The sequence below is a fragment of the Babylonia areolata genome, chromosome 23 (genome assembly GCF_041734735.1).
Source record: "Babylonia areolata isolate BAREFJ2019XMU chromosome 23, ASM4173473v1, whole genome shotgun sequence".
Classification (NCBI taxonomy): Eukaryota; Metazoa; Mollusca; class Gastropoda; order Neogastropoda; family Buccinidae; genus Babylonia; species Babylonia areolata.
Genome location: NC_134898.1, coordinates 1,172,501 through 1,188,483, shown reverse-complemented (window position 1 = coordinate 1,188,483; position 15,983 = coordinate 1,172,501). Strand labels below are relative to the sequence as shown.

The 15,983-nt window shown below is 45.6% G+C and overlaps 1 protein-coding gene across 3 annotated transcripts in view; it reads right to left on the bottom strand.

The window, feature by feature from the left end:
* Nucleotides 1-944: 944 nt before the first annotated feature.
* The window catches only part of LOC143298165 (uncharacterized), an 18,610-nt gene continuing 3,571 nt past the window's right edge, over nt 945-15,983 (bottom strand). Inside the window, exons 4-9 of one of the 3 annotated variants that reach the window (XR_013057359.1) lie at nt 15,306-15,356; nt 13,606-13,699; nt 8,286-8,476; nt 7,946-8,048; nt 1,686-3,925; nt 945-1,531 (exon numbers count right to left, since the gene is read on the bottom strand). Coding sequence is in view for 2 of the 3 variants with exons in the window: in XM_076610907.1 (XP_076467022.1) it covers nt 3,631-3,925; nt 7,946-8,048; nt 8,286-8,476; nt 13,606-13,699; nt 15,306-15,356 (734 nt within the window). In the remaining variant the exon portion in view is untranslated. Of the gene's footprint in view, nt 1,532-1,649; nt 3,926-7,945; nt 8,049-8,285; nt 8,477-13,605; nt 13,700-15,305; nt 15,357-15,983 lie in introns of those variants that run through there. The other 2 variants (XM_076610907.1, XM_076610908.1) reach the window with 2 other exon arrangements.

Below are 15,983 nucleotides of genomic sequence, written 5' to 3'. Positions count from 1 at the left end.
GTGGTGTGGTGTGTCGTATCGTGTCGTGTCGTGTCGTGTCGTGTCGTGTCGTGTCGTGTTGTGTTGTGGTGTTTCGTGTTGTGTGGTGTGGTGTGTCGTGTCGTGGTGTGTTGTGTTGTGTTGTGTTGTGTTGTGTTGTCATGTCACAGCGACACGCCCCACCCCTCCTTCCCCGCCCCTTGACGGGGCGTGCATTGTTGTCCCATTGACCTGTGTCATTCTATATCTCAGTGCTTGGGCCAGCGCTGTGTGTGTCCATGACATGGGCACTGATAAGCCCAGAGATCCACGACAGTGTATCGCTTAGAATGAATTATTAATGACAATCCGCTTTGGGACAGTGTAGGAGAATCACTCTCGTTACGACGGTCCGCTACTCGACAAGACAAGACTGAAGTCTCTCTCTCTCTCCGTGTGACACACACACACACACACACACACACACACGCACACACACACGCACGCACACACACAGAGAACACACGAAGAAATCGTTATCGTTCTCTAAACACGCTGAGTAAACGTGACTTAAAGAGAAAGGAACAGGAAAACAATAACTTTATGCCTTGGCAATTGGAGCAGACATAACTCCAGAATTTCTGAGAAAAAAACAACAACAAAAATCACACACACACACACACACACACACACACACACACACACACACACACACACACACACACACAGAGTCAACAAATGAAACCATGAATGACGAATAACAAACACAACACGGTTCATCTGCTGTCACACGAGAACGCAGGAATTGGGAATGGCAAAGTCCTCACACAGCATCACAAGGGAGACAACCTGATGGCCTTTAAACACACACACTGAGTCGTCTCCCTTCGGCAACACACACACACACACACACACACACACACACACACACACAGAAAGAAGGTGGCAGAATGGTTAAGACGTTTACCTGCCAACACAGAGTCCGTGAGCGTCTTAGTTCGCTGCTATGGCCACGCTATCTGCTACAATGGCTTTGCTCAAAGTGTTCGCTGCTATGGCCACGCTATCTGCTACAATGGCTTTGCTCAAAGTGTTCGCTGCTATGGCCACGTTATCTGCTACAATGGCTTTGCTCAAAGTGTTCGCTGCTATGGCCACGTTATCTGCTACAATGGCTTTGCTCAAAGTGTTCGCTGCTATGGCCACGTTATCTGCTACAATGGCTTTGCTCAAAGTGTTCGCTGCTATGGCCACGTTATCTGCTACAATGGCTTTGCTCAAAGTGTTCGCTGCTATGGCCACGTTATCTGCTACAATGGCTTTGCTCAAAGTGTTCGCTGCTATGGCCACGTTATCTGCTACAATGGCTTTGCTCAAAGTGTTCGCTGCTATGGCCACGTTATCTGCTACAATGGCTTTGCTCAAAGTGTTCGCTGCTATGGCCACGTTATCTGCTACAATGGCTTTGCTCAAAGTGTTCGCTGCTATGGCCACGTTATCTGCTACAATGGCTTTGCTCAAAGTGTTCGCTGCAATGGCCACGTCAGAAGAACTCTGAACTTTTAAAAAGAACCTGCAGACCTCCCTTTATCAACCTGCACACCAACCTTTATCAACCCGCACACCTCCCTTTATCAACCTGCACACCTCCCTTTATCAACCTGCAGATCTCCCTTTATCAACCTGCACACCTCCCTTTATCAACCTGCACACCTCCCTTTATCAACCTGCTGACCTACCTTTATCAACCTGCACACCTCCCTTTATCAACCTGCACACCTCCCTTTATCAACCTGCAGACCTCCCTTTATCAACCTGCACACCTCCCTTTATCAACCTGCACACCTCCTTTTATCAACCTGCACATCAACCTTTATCAACCTGCACACCTCCCTTTATCAACCTGCACACCTCCCTTTATCAACCTGCACACCTCCCTTTATCAACCTGCACACCAACCTTTATCAACCTGCACACCTCCCTTTATCAACCTGCACACCTCCTTTTATCAACCTGCACACCTCCCTTTATCAACCTGCACACCTCCCTTTATCAACCTGCACACCTCCCTTTATCAACCTGCACACCTCCCTTTATCAACCTGCACACCTCCCTTTATCAACCTGCACACCTCCCTTTATCAACCTGCACACCTCCCTTTATCAACCTGCACACCTCCCTTTATCAACCTGCACACCTCCCTTTATCAACCTGCAGACCTCCCTTTATCAACCTGCACACCTCCTTTTATCAACCTGCAGACCTCCCTTTATCAACCTGCACACCTCCTTTTATCAACCTGCACATCAACCTTTATCAACCTGCACACCTCCCTTTATCAACCTGCACACCTCCCTTTATCAACCTGGACACCTCCCTTTATCAACCTGCACACCTCCCTTAAAAACTGTATCTCTCCTGATGCGTGTGTGTAGGTTCTCTGTCTCTCTCTCTCTCTCTGTCTCTCTCTCTCTGTCTTCTGGCTCTGTTGCTGGGGTGTTGTGAAAAGTGGGGTGGGGTATGAATTATTTGGGCAGTGTGATGTCTGTGACTGATATTAACTAGTGGGATTCGTTTTATATATTTGGATCGGTTTTAAGTATCTTGTGTAATGTTGTTAACGTGTTTTCTGGTGATGGGGGTGAAACTGATTTTTAGTATTCGTGATTTAAGATGTCTTGTGATGATTGTAATCGGTTTTAAGTAAATTGTGATTTTTTTTTTTTTTTTAAGTATTGTGAAAAGTCTTCAAGCACTGTGGTAATAGTGTTAGGTATTGTGATATGAACGTGCATTATGTGGGTATTGCGATGTACGACATGTATGACAAGTGTTGTGTTGTATACGATTGTTTTACATGTCTCTATGTATCTTAGTGTTTGGTGGGACGTCTATGCAGGACGATGGATGTCACGTTTCCATTTCAGAGTTTAAATGCAGGTTTTACCTGTCGGTTGTTTACACTGAACACAACTGAACATTTTTTTTGTACCAGGTAAGGCACACTATAAATTAGATTATTATGAGCAATACATAAATGTGTTTAACAAAAAATATAGTTGAGAATCATTAGCAAGGTACATCTCTGGCAAATATCTGCTTCCAGTGCACCACGAAGTGGTTAAAAAAACAACAACAAAAAACAAGAACAAAACAAAACAAAGCAAAAACAAAACCACAGACAGTTGCAGTGACTGAAAGGGCTGTTCTCTTCGATACAGCAAGAACAAAATCAGGGTCCTCGGTAAAATACATCTGAACAACCTGCCTCCAGTCTGCCACAGAGAACAACAACAACAACAACTACAACAACTACAACAACAACAACAAGACATAATGGTGTTCACGCCCCCCAGGCATGGAACTCCCGGCGTTTGCAACAAGTTATACAAACACAAATAGATCCATATACGCTACACCACATCTGCTTTGGATAAAAAGAGAGAAAAGGAGGAAGATGATCAGCTCAACATGTATACCGATAAAGGTTTCTACACTGTCTACATCTCTTAGTTCACGGCCTCCCGGCGGGGTTCCTAACAAGTCGACAAGTTCATGAAGCCCGCTTAGTCCTTGCCTGCTACCCTACCCCCTTCCACCCACCATACAGCCCCCCCCCCCCATACACACCGCCCTGTCTCCCTCCCACCTGTCCCTCCTCCCTCCTCCAGGTCAATGCTCCTCCAGATCAGGATCAGACGACTCATGGGAGCCCAGCTGGAACACCACCGGCCTGCCCTCCTCCTCCTCCTCCTCCTCCTCCACAGCGTCACCCTCCATTTTGTGATCGGGGTGGCCGGGGTCCGGGTGTGTGTTATCTGGGTGGATGGAGGCCAGGCGCTCCCCGACGATCCTGAAGGCCTCCAGCAGGTCCATGTTGCTGTGCTGGTGGCTGGTGCTGAACCTGCACTCCTCCTCGCTCTCCCGGATGTTGGCCAGGCTCGGCACGTGCAGCGACACCATAGACCTGCACGTCATGCCACCGGGGAGGGAGGGAGGGGGGGGGATGCGGGGGGATGGCTTGTCAATTGTCTAGTGACCACACCTGGCCATTGCTTCTCTCTGTTTTATCTTTGTTGTAAAACGATCTAGTGACCACACCTGGCCACAGCTTCTGTCTGTTTATCTTTGTTGTAAAACGATCTAGTGACCACACCTGGCCACAGCTACTGTCTGTTTACCTTTGTCGTTACCACACCTGGACATAGCTTCTGTCTGTTTATCTTTGTTGTAAAACGATCTAGTGACCACACCTGGCCACAGCTTATGTCTGTTTATCTTTGTTGTAAAACGATCTAGTGACCACACCTGGCCACAGCTTATGTCTGTTTACCTTTGTTGTAAAACGATCTAGTGACCACACCTGGCCACAGCTTGTCTGTTTATCTTTGTTGTAAAACGATCTAGTGACCACACCTGGTCATAACTTCTGTCTGTTTATCTTTGTTGTAAAACGATCTAGTGACCACACCTGGACACAGCTTATGTCTGTTTATCTTTGTTGTAAAACGATCTAGTGACCACACCTGGTCATAGCTTCTGTCTGTTTATCTTTGTTGTAAAACGATCTACCACACCTGGCCACAGCTACTGTCTGTTTACCTTTGTCGTTACCACACCTGGACATAGCTTCTGTCTGTTTATCTTTGTTGTAAAACGATCTAGTGACCACACCTGGACATAGCTTCTGTCTGTTTATCTTTGTTGTAAAACGATCTAGTGACCACACCTGGACATAGCTTATGTCTGTTTATCTTTGTTGTAAAACGATCTAGTGACCACACCTGGCCACAGCTTGTCGTTACCACACCTGGACATAGCTTCTGTCTGTTTATCTTTGTTGTAAAACGATCTAGTGACCACACCTGGACATAGCTTCTGTCTGTTTATCTTTGTTGTAAAACGATCTAGTGACCACACCTGGACATAGCTTATGTCTGTTTATCTTTGTTGTAAAACGATCTAGTGACCACACCTGGCCACAGCTTATGTCTGTTTATCTTTGTTGTAAAACCATCTAGTGACCACACCTGGACACAGCTTATGTCTGTTTATCTTTGTTGTAAAACGATCTAGTGACCACACCTGGCCACAGCTTATGTCTGTTTTATCTTTGTTGTAAAACGATCTAGTGACCACACCTGGCCATAGCTTATGTCTGTTTATCTTTGTTGTAAAACGATCTAGTGACCACACCTGGCCACAGCTTATGTCTGTTTATCTTTGTTGTAAAACGATCTAGTGACCACACCTGGCCACAGCTTATGTCTGTTTATCTTTGTTGTAAAACGATCTAGTGACCACACCTGGCCACAGCTTATGTCTGTTTTATCTTTGTTGTAAAACGATCTAGTGACCACACCTGGCCATAGCTTATGTCTGTTTATCTTTGTTGTAAAACGATCTAGTGACCACACCTGGCCACAGCTTATGTCTGTTTATCTTTGTTGTAAAACGATCTAGTGACCACACCTGGCCACAGCTTATGTCTGTTTACCTTTGTCGTTACCACTCCTGGCCATTGCTTCTCTCTGTTTTATCTTTGTTGTAAAACGATCTAGTGACCACACCTGGCCACAGCTTATGTCTGTTTTATCTTTGTTGTAAAACGATCTAGTGACCACACCTGGCCACAGCTACTGTCTGTTTATCTTTGTTGTAAAACGATCTAGTGACCACACCTGGACATAGCTTATGTCTGTTTATCTTTGTTGTAAAACCATCTAGTGACCACACCTGGACACAGCTTATGTCTGTTTATCTTTGTTGTAAAACGATCTAGTGACCACACCTGGCCACAGCTTATGTCTGTTTTATCTTTGTTGTAAAACGATCTAGTGACCACACCTGGCCATAGCTTATGTCTGTTTACCTTTGTTGTAAAACGATCTAGTGACCACACCTGGCCACAGCTTATGTCTGTTTACCTTTGTTGTAAAACGATCTAGTGACCACACCTGGCCACAGCTTATGTCTGTTTATCTTTGTTGTAAAACGATCTAGTGACCACACCTGGCCACAGCTTATGTCTGTTTTATCTTTGTTGTAAAACGATCTAGTGACCACACCTGGCCATTGCTTCTCTCTGTTTTATCTTTGTTGTAAAACGATCTAGTGACCACACCTGGCCACAGCTTATGTCTGTTTATCTTTGTTGTAAAACGATCTAGTGACCACACCTGGCCACAGCTTATGTCTGTTTACCTTTGTCGTTACCACTCCTGGCCATTGCTTCTCTCTGTTTTATCTTTGTTGTAAAACGATCTAGTGACCACACCTGGCCATTGCTTCTCTCTGTTTTATCTTTGTTGTAAAACGATCTAGTGACCACACCTAGCCACAGCTTATGTCTGTTTACCTTTGTTGTAAAACGATCTAGTGACCACACCTGGCCACAGCTTATGTCTGTTTATCTTTGTTGTAAAACGATCTAGTGACCACACCTGGACATAGCTTCTGTCTGTTTATCTTTGTTGTAAAACGATCTAGTGACCACACCTGGACATAGCTTATGTCTGTTTATCTTTGTTGTAAAACGATCTAGTGACCACACCTGGCCACAGCTTATGTCTGTTTATCTTTGTTGTAAAACGATCTAGTGACCACACCTAGCCACAGCTTATGTCTGTTTATCTTTGTTGTAAAACGATCTAGTGACCACACCTGGCCACAGCTTATGTCTGTTTATCTTTGTTGTAAAACCATCTAGTGACCACACCTGGTCATAGCTTCTGTCTGTTTATCTTTGTTGTAAAACGATCTAGTGACCACACCTGGACATAGCTTCTGTCTGTTTACCTTTGTTGTAAAACGATCTAGTGACCACACCTGGCCATAACTTGTCTGTTTATCTTTGTTGTAAAACGATCTAGTGACCACACCTGGCCACAGCTTATGTCTGTTTATCTTTGTTGTAAAACCATCTAGTGACCACACCTGGCCACAGCTTTTTGTCTGTTTATCTTTGTTGTAAAAGGATATAGTGACCACACTTGGCCATTATTCAGCATATATATCTTTGTTGATTAAAAAAAACACCTCTATCTTATTGACCATACTCGGCTAGAAGTTCAGTCCATTTATCTTTGTTGTGAAATGTTTATTGACCATAAATGGTCATTCGTTCAGTCTGTTTATCTTTGTTGTAAAAACCCATTGACCACAAACGGCAATAGATTTAGTCTGTCTATCTTTGTTGTAAAAAGTCCATTGACCACACATGGCCATAGGTTCCGTCTATTTATCTTTGGTGTGTGTGTGTGTGTGTGTGTGTGTGTGTGTGTGTGTGTGTGTTGTGCCTTTCCCCCGCGATTATTCGTGTATCTGCAATTTGTAGTATTGTAGTGGTGGATACTGATCTTGTTTTCCACTTGTATGTCTCCATGTGTTCTTGTGCTGTAAAATACCCATTGACCCGACATGGGCATGGGTTCAGTGGATATATCTTTATCAGGCATACAGATACGGACATACAGACACAGACACATAGATACATACAGACAGACAGATGTGGAGTGATGGCCTAGAGGTAACGCGTCCGCCTAGGAAACGAGAGAATCTGAGCGCGCTGGTTCGAATCGCTGCTCAGCTGCCGATATTTTCTCTCCCTCCACTAGACCTTGAGTGGTGGTCTGGACGCTAGTCATTCGGATGAGACGATAAACCGAGGTCCCGTGTGCAGCATGCACTTAGCGCACGTAAAAGAACCCACGGCAACAAAAGGATTGTTCCTGGCAAAATTCTGTAGAAAAATCCACTTCGATAGGAAAAGCAAATAAAACCGCAAGCAGGAAAATTAAAAAATGGGTGGCGCTGTAGTGTAGCGACGTGCTCTCCCTGGGGAGAGCAGCCCTAATTTCACACAGAGAAATCTGTCGTGATAAAAAGAAATGCAAATACAAACAAATACAAGTACGCACAGACAGACACAGACACACAGACACCGACATAGACACATGCACAGACAGACAGACAGACAGACAGACACCTGTGCCGTTTGAACTCCCGCTGGTGGAAAGCAGTGGCCAGGGAAAACTCGTTCTCCAGGAAAGCGAGGTCCCCGTTCCCCCGTGTGGCGCTGCCGTTAGCCGCTGATGCCATGAACAGTCACAACATCCATGATACTGCTGCTGCTAACACTACCACTGCTACTACAAGCAATGGTCATACTTAAAAGGAAAACAACAACAACAAGAACACACACGCTCGCGAGCGCGCGCACGCTCACACACACAAGCATACACGCGCGCACACGCACGTACATCAGCACACACGCGCACACACACCTCACCACCCTCTTCCCCCACCCACTGACTCAAACTTTGTACCTTTCGTCTTGTCCTCGTTGCTGTTGTTCCTGTTGGCGTCGTTGTTGTTGTTGTTGATGTTGATGTTGGTGGTGGTGGTGGTGGAGGGGGGCTGTGCGGGGTGGTGGGTGGGGTCCGTGGCGGGCTTGTCCTTGCTGTCGGCCCCACACTCCAGGTGTCTGCAGGGGCCAGGGCACCACGGGGGGCAGCCCCTGTCGTGTGGGGTGGGAGGTAAGCCAAGACGTTTAGTTCATGTAACACCTGTCGTGTTGGGTAGGAGGTAAGCCAAGACGTTTAGTTCATGTAACACTTGTTGTGTGTTGGGTGGGAGGTAAGCCAAGACGTTTAGTTCATGTAACACTTGTAGTGTGTTGGGTAGGAGGTAAGCCAAGACGTTTAGTTCATGTAACACTTGTAGTGTGTTGGGTAGGAGGTAAGCCAAGACGTTTAGTTCATGTAACACTTGTAGTGTGTTGGGTAGGAGGTAAGCCAAGACGTTTAGTTCATGTAACACTTGTAGTGTGTTGGGTAGGAGGTAAGCCAAGACGTTTAGTTCATGTAACACTTGTAGTGTGTTGGGTAGGAGGTAAGCCAAGACGTTTAGTTCATGTAACACTTGTAGTGTGTTGGGTAGGAGGTAAGCCAAGACGTTTAGTTCATGTAACACTTGTAGTGTGTTGGGTAGGAGGTAAGGCAAGACGTTTAGTTCATGTAACACTTGTAGTGTGTTGGGTAGGAGGTAAGCCAAGACGTTTAGTTCATGTAACACTTGTAGTGTGTTGGGTAGGAGGTAAGGCAAGACGTTTAGTTCATGTAACACTTGTAGTGTGTTGGGTAGGAGGTAAGCCAAGACGTTTAGTTCATGTAACACTTGTAGTGTGTTGGGTAGGAGGTAAGCCAAGACGTTTAGTTCATGTAACACTTGTAGTGTGTTGGGTAGGAGGTAAGGCAAGACGTTTAGTTCATGTAACACTTGTAGTGTGTTGGGTAGGAGGTAAGCCAAGACGTTTAGTTCATGTAACACTTGTAGTGTGTTGGGTAGGAGGTAAGCCAAGACGTTTAGTTCATGTAACACTTGTAGTGTGTTGGGTAGGAGGTAAGCCAAGACGTTTAGTTCATGTAACACTTGTAGTGTGTTGGGTAGGAGGTAAGCCAAGACGTTTAGTTCATGTAACACTTGTAGTGTGTTGGGTAGGAGGTAAGCCAAGACGTTTAGTTCATGTAACACTTGTAGTGTGTTGGGTGGGAGGTAAGCCAAGACGTTTAGTTCATGTAACACCTGTCGTGTGGGGTGGGAGGTAAGGCAAGACGTTTAGTTCATGTAACACCTGTCGTGTGGGGTGGGAGGTAAGGCAAGACGTTTAGTTCATGTAACACCTGTCGTGTGGGGTGGGAGGTAAGGCAAGACGTTTAGTTCATGTAACACCTGTCGTGTGGGGTGGGAGGTAAGCCAAGACGTTTAGTTCATGTAACACTTGTAGTGTGTGGGGTGGGAGGTAAGCCAAGACGTTTAGTTCATGTAACACTTGTAGTGTGTTGGGTAGGAGGTAAGCCAAGACGTTTAGTTCATGTAACACTTGTAGTGTGTTGGGTGGGAGGTAAGCCAAGACGTTTAGTTCATGTAACACTTGTAGTGTGTTGGGTAGGAGGTAAGCCAAGACGTTTAGTTCATGTAACACCTGTTGTGTGTGGGGTGGGAGGTAAGGCAAGACGTTTAGTTCATGTAACACTTGTAGTGTGTTGGGTAGGAGGTAAGGCAAGACGTTTAGTTCATGTAACACTTGTTGTGTGTGGGGTGGGAGGTAAGCCAAGACGTTTAGTTCATGTAACACCTGTTGGGTGAGAGGTAAGGCAAGACGTTTAGTTCATGTAACACCTGTCGTGTGGGGTGGGAGGTAAGGCAAGACGTTTAGTTCATGTAACACCTGTCGTGTGGGGTGGGAGGTAAGGCAAGACGTTTAGTTCATGTAACACTTGTAGTGTGTGGGGTGGGAGGTAAGGCAAGACGTTTAGTTCATGTAACACCTGTTGTGTGTGGGGTGGGAGGTAAGGCAAGACGTTTAGTTCATGTAACACTTGTAGTGTGTGGGGTGGGAGGTAAGGCAAGACGTTTAGTTCATGTAACACTTGTAGTGTGTTGGGTGGGAGGTAAGGCAAGACGTTTAGTTCATGTAACACTTGTAGTGTGTTGGGTGGGAGGTAAGGCAAGACGTTTAGTTCATGTAACACTTGTAGTGTGTTGGGTGGGAGGTAAGGCAAGACGTTTAGTTCATGTAACACTTGTAGTGTGTTGGGTAGGAGGTAAGCCAAGACGTTTAGTTCATGTAACACTTGTAGTGTGTTGGGTGGGAGGTCAGGTAAGGCAAGGCAAGAAGTTTATTTCATGCAACACCTGTTGTGAGCGGGTGAGATGTTAAAGGTTAAAGGTCCAGTAGCCTTATACGGCCATCGGGGCAGTGAAGTCCCCTCCACCGTGTCCAGAGCTCGGCATGGTAAGGCAGAGCCTGCTCCTCTCCGTCCGCCGTTTGAACCTGCTCCAACTGAAGTCAGGTACCCGTTCACACCTGGCTGGAGTGAGGAAAGCCTGAGAAAAGTGTCTTCCCCAAGGACACAACACCATGCCGAAACGGGGCTTCGAACCCTGATCACTGGTGAACACTGGGTCAGAAGGCCAACGTCTGACGTTTTCTGTCACGGTTTGGGGTGGGAGACAAACTGACTGATAAACAGTCTGCTTCAGTTCGTGGGTTTTAGTCAGCTGGCTGGTTGGATGTTGGTGTGTGGGTTTGTGTGTGTGGGTGTTTGGTTGGTTGTTGGTGTGTGGGTTTGTGTGTGTGGGTGTTTGGTTGGATGGTTGGTGTGTGGGTTTGTGTGAGTGGGTGTTTGGTTGGATGTTGGTGTGTGGGTTTGTGTGTGTGGGTGTTTGGTTGGATGGATGGTGTGTGGGTTTGTGTGAGTGGGTGTTTGGCTGGTTGGATGGTGTGTGGGTTTGTGTGAGTGGGTGTTTGGTTGGATGGATGGTGTGTGGGTTTGTGTGTGTGGGTGTTTGGTTGGTTGTTGGTGTGTGGGTTTGTGTGTGTGGGTGTTTGGTTGGATGTTGGTGTGTGGGTGTTTGGTTGGATGTTGGTGTGTGGGTGTTTGGTTGGTTGTTGGTGTGTGGGTTTGTGTGAGTGGGTGTTTGGTTGGATGGATGGTGTGTGGGTTTGTGTGAGTGGGTGTTTGGTTGGATGTTGGTGTGTAAGTGGGTGAGTGAATGGATTAGTTGGGGGGCCTGTGTGTGTGTGTGTGTGTGTGTGTGTGTGTGTGTGTGTGTGTGTGTGATACCTTGGTTGGATCGTTGGTGTGTGAGTGGGTGGGTGGATTAGGAGAGTCGGTAATTGGGTGGGATGACTGGCTGGTGTATGAGAGGGTGGTTAGTAACTGGGTGAGTGGCTGGATGGATTTGTTGGGTGGGTGACTGAGGGGGAGGATTGGCTGGTGTGTGAGCGGGTGGATGGATTACTTGGGAGGGTGAACGGGTGGGTGAGTGGGTGGGCCAGGCCCTGACTGACTGAGGAGGACATGGTGCTTTGACTGACTGACGGACACACAGACAGGCATACAACCCGCCAGTTGGACACAGACAGACGGCAGACACGTGCTGACAGACAGAACACAGTGTGAGGGCGTCAGTCTGTGGAATGGAGTGACACACACACCTGCATCCAGCACATAATACAGTGATGCTGACAGACAGAACACAGTGTGAGGGAGTCAGTCTGTGGAATGGAGTGACACACACACCTGTATCCAGCACATAATACAGTGATGCTGACAGACAGAACACAGTGTGAGGGCGTCAGTCTGTGGAATGGAGTGACACACACACACCTGTATCCAGCACATAATACAGTGATGCTGACAGACAGAACACAGTGTGAGGGAGTCAGTCTGTGGAATGGAGTGACACACACACACCTGTATCCAGCACATAATATAGTGATGCTGACAGACAGAACACAGTGTGAGGGCGTCAGTCTGTGGAATGGAGTGACACACACACCTGTATCCAGCACATAATATAGTGATGCTGACAGACAGAACACAGTGTGAGGGCGTCAGTCTGTGGAATGGAGTGACACACACACCTGCATCCAGCACATAATACAGTGATGCTGACAAACATGTATATGAATAAGAAAACCAACGACGACATTAACTCGTGATCCTCAACCTCTCTCTTTGTCTCTCTCTGTGTGGATCTGAGATTAACTCATGACTCTCAACCTCTCTCTTTGTCTCTCTCTGTGGATCTGAGATTAACTCATGACTCTCAACCTCTCTCTTTGTCTCTCTCTGTGGATCTGAGATTAACTTATGACTATATCTCTCTCTTTGTCTCTCTCTGTGGATCTGAGATTAACTTACGACTCTCTATCTCTCTTTGTCTCTCTCTGTGGGTCTGAGATTAACTCATGACTCTATCTCTCTGTGTCTCTCTCTGTGGATCTGAGATTAACTTACGACTCTCTATCTCTCTCTTTGTCTCTCTCTGTGGATCTGAGATTAACTTATGACTATATCTCTCTCTTTGTCTCTCTCTGTGGATCTGAGATTAACTTATGACTATATCTCTCTCTTTGTCTCTCTCTGTGGATCTGAGATTAACTCATGACTCTCAACCTCTCTCTTTGTCTGTCTCTGTGGATCTGAGATTAACTTACGACTCTCTATCTCTCTGTGTCTCTCTCTGTGGATCTGAGATTAACTTACGACTCTCTATCTCTCTTTGTCTCTCTCTGTGGATCTGAGATTAACTTACGACTCTCTATCTCTCTTTGTCTCTCTCTGTGGATCTGAGATTAACTCATGACTCTCAACCTCTCTCTTTGTCTCTCTCTGTGGATCTGAGATTAACTCATGACTCTCAACCTCTCTCTTTGTCTCTCTCTGTGGATCTGAGATTAACTCATGACTCTCAATCTCTCTTTGTCTCTCTCTGTGGATCTGAGATTAACTTACGACTCTCTATCTCTCTGTGTCTCTGTGGTGTTATCACTGTTCGTGTCTGTCTGTCTGTCTGTCTGTAGCTTTCACCCTCTCCCTACCCCCTATCTCTCTCCCTCCCTCTCTCTGTGTCTCCCCCTCTCTCTAACAGATAATCAATTTGTCCATTGATTTTTTCGATGGCTGAATTCGGTTAAGACATTAAAATGTCTGTATATATATATATATATATATATATATATATATATATATATATATATATATATATATATATATATATCTCCCTCCCTCCCCCTCTCTTTCCCTCTCCTCTTGCTCTTTCTCTCTCTCTCTCCCCCTACCCCTCTGTACTCACTTTCTGTGGATCTTCCTGAGGCAGACGTAGAGGAAGGAGAGGACGAGCAGTGCCGACACACCCACAGCGGTGTAGATGATGATGTCCGTTGTGTCTGAGGGCACACAGCACAGGTATAGGTACACACACACACACACACACACACACACACACACACACACACACACACACACACACACACACACACACATATCACACACACACACACACACACATATCACACACACACACACACACACACATATCACACACACACACACACATGTCACACACACACATATCACACACACACACACACACACACACACACATATCACACACACACACACACATATCACACACACACACATCACACACACACACACACACACACATCTCACACACACACACACACACACACACACACACACACACACACACACACACACACACACACATGTTGTATTCAAGACCTGTATTCTGGCAGTAGATAATGATAAGGTCAGAGATGGATAACTGACAAAGCCGAACACAAGTGGCGCTGAACTGTGGCGACTCGCTCTCCCCGGGATTAGCAGCCCGGATTCATACTGATAAATCTGTTTAGAAATAAAAGAAAATAATACCAAACAATATCACACTGTGCTTTATTGCACTGCCGACTGCATTGCACTGTACTGTACTATACCATAATTAGGTCCAACGCACAACTTACAGATTGACAGAAGTTAACAGCTGGGCCAACAGCAAAATGAGAGCTGTATGATCAATGCTTTCTCGACTGTACTGGGAAGTCATTTCTTTACAACTTAGTCTTTTGTGAAGGACTATGGCTGTCAAACTAGGAGGCAAGATTGCACTGGTACTTATAGTGCTGCAGTCTTGGGGGCTTGTTGGCCTTAGGGAACCATCCCAACGCTGGCTGTCCTAAAAACCCTCTTGGCCGAGATATCGTGGATTCACTTGGGCAAGACATCCTTCACAATAATTAAATTCTCGCCTCGATAGTTAGGACAACAGTTATCTCCCCTGCTGTTCTGATGGTCATGGACACGACTGACTATCATATTATACTATACTACACTATCCTATACTATACTATATTATATTCCAATATACCCGCATTCTTCCCAATCAAATGTTCAGATCTGCATCATCTAACATCCGACACAGGAAATCAGTATACGTGGATCGGAAATGCAATAATGAAGTGGCGCACGTTTACACACTGTGATGCAGCCTATACATCTCTCCGGCAGAATATTAGTTTTCAACTGGTTAGACGGAGACCGAAATCTGGCGTAAGTTGCAAGCAATAAGAAAGCAGATAGCGCTGTACAAGATATCTGCCTGTCCGTATGTTTTACACACACGCACGCACGCACGCACACACACACACACACACACACACACACACACTTCCTGTTTAACAGCACACCTAAAAGCTCCATTTCAAAGCACCCATACACAATATAAATACAGAAAAGCATAATGTGTCATTGCCATGGCCGTTTTCTTGGCTCTGTCGGCCAGTCAGGTTTCAGCGAAGGTCAGTCACTGCTGACGTTTACCCAAAGCACATAAGATATGCACCAGTCCACACACGCTCGTGTCTTCCAGTTGCTCATTGTCTTTGAATCTGGATTCATCATTACCATCTGTTTAGTACCAGTACAGTTGTCTGATCAATGTTAGTCTGCACAAAGTGAAACAAAGCAAACCTAGTCCTTTGTCTGCTTCAGACGCTGAGCTTGTGGTGTCTTTGACAGTTGCTGCGAAATGAAGTCAGCATTGAATCTCTCTGCCTACCCCCACCCCACCCAGACCCACCCCCCTCTCTCTCTCCTTCTTTCTCAAAGTCATACACACACACACACACACACACATACACACATATATATATACATATACACACATATATATACATAATTATGTTACACACACACACACACAATATCACACACACACACACACACACACACACACACATATATATATATATATATATATATATATATATATATATATATATAGAGAGAGAGAGAGAGAGAGAGAGAGAGAGAGAGAGAGAGAGAGAGATGGAAGGTGATAAACGGTACGTATTACAAATTTCAATCATATCAGAAGTGAAGTGTGCTGTACCCGTGGTGTGTGACACGCAGGTGTCGTGTTGTGCATATAAAGGAGTGTCACTGTGTGTCTGGCTGGATGTATGTGCATGGACGTGTATCAGTGCAAGTTACCATTACAGTGTTTATAATACTTGTCGTGCACAACCTTTTCTTTTGTATTTATTAATTGCACAGCCATTGCTTTAAAAAGAAAGGTGCCATATATATCAGATTCAATCACACTTAAATATCAAATCCAATCATCATCATTATTATTATCACATCATC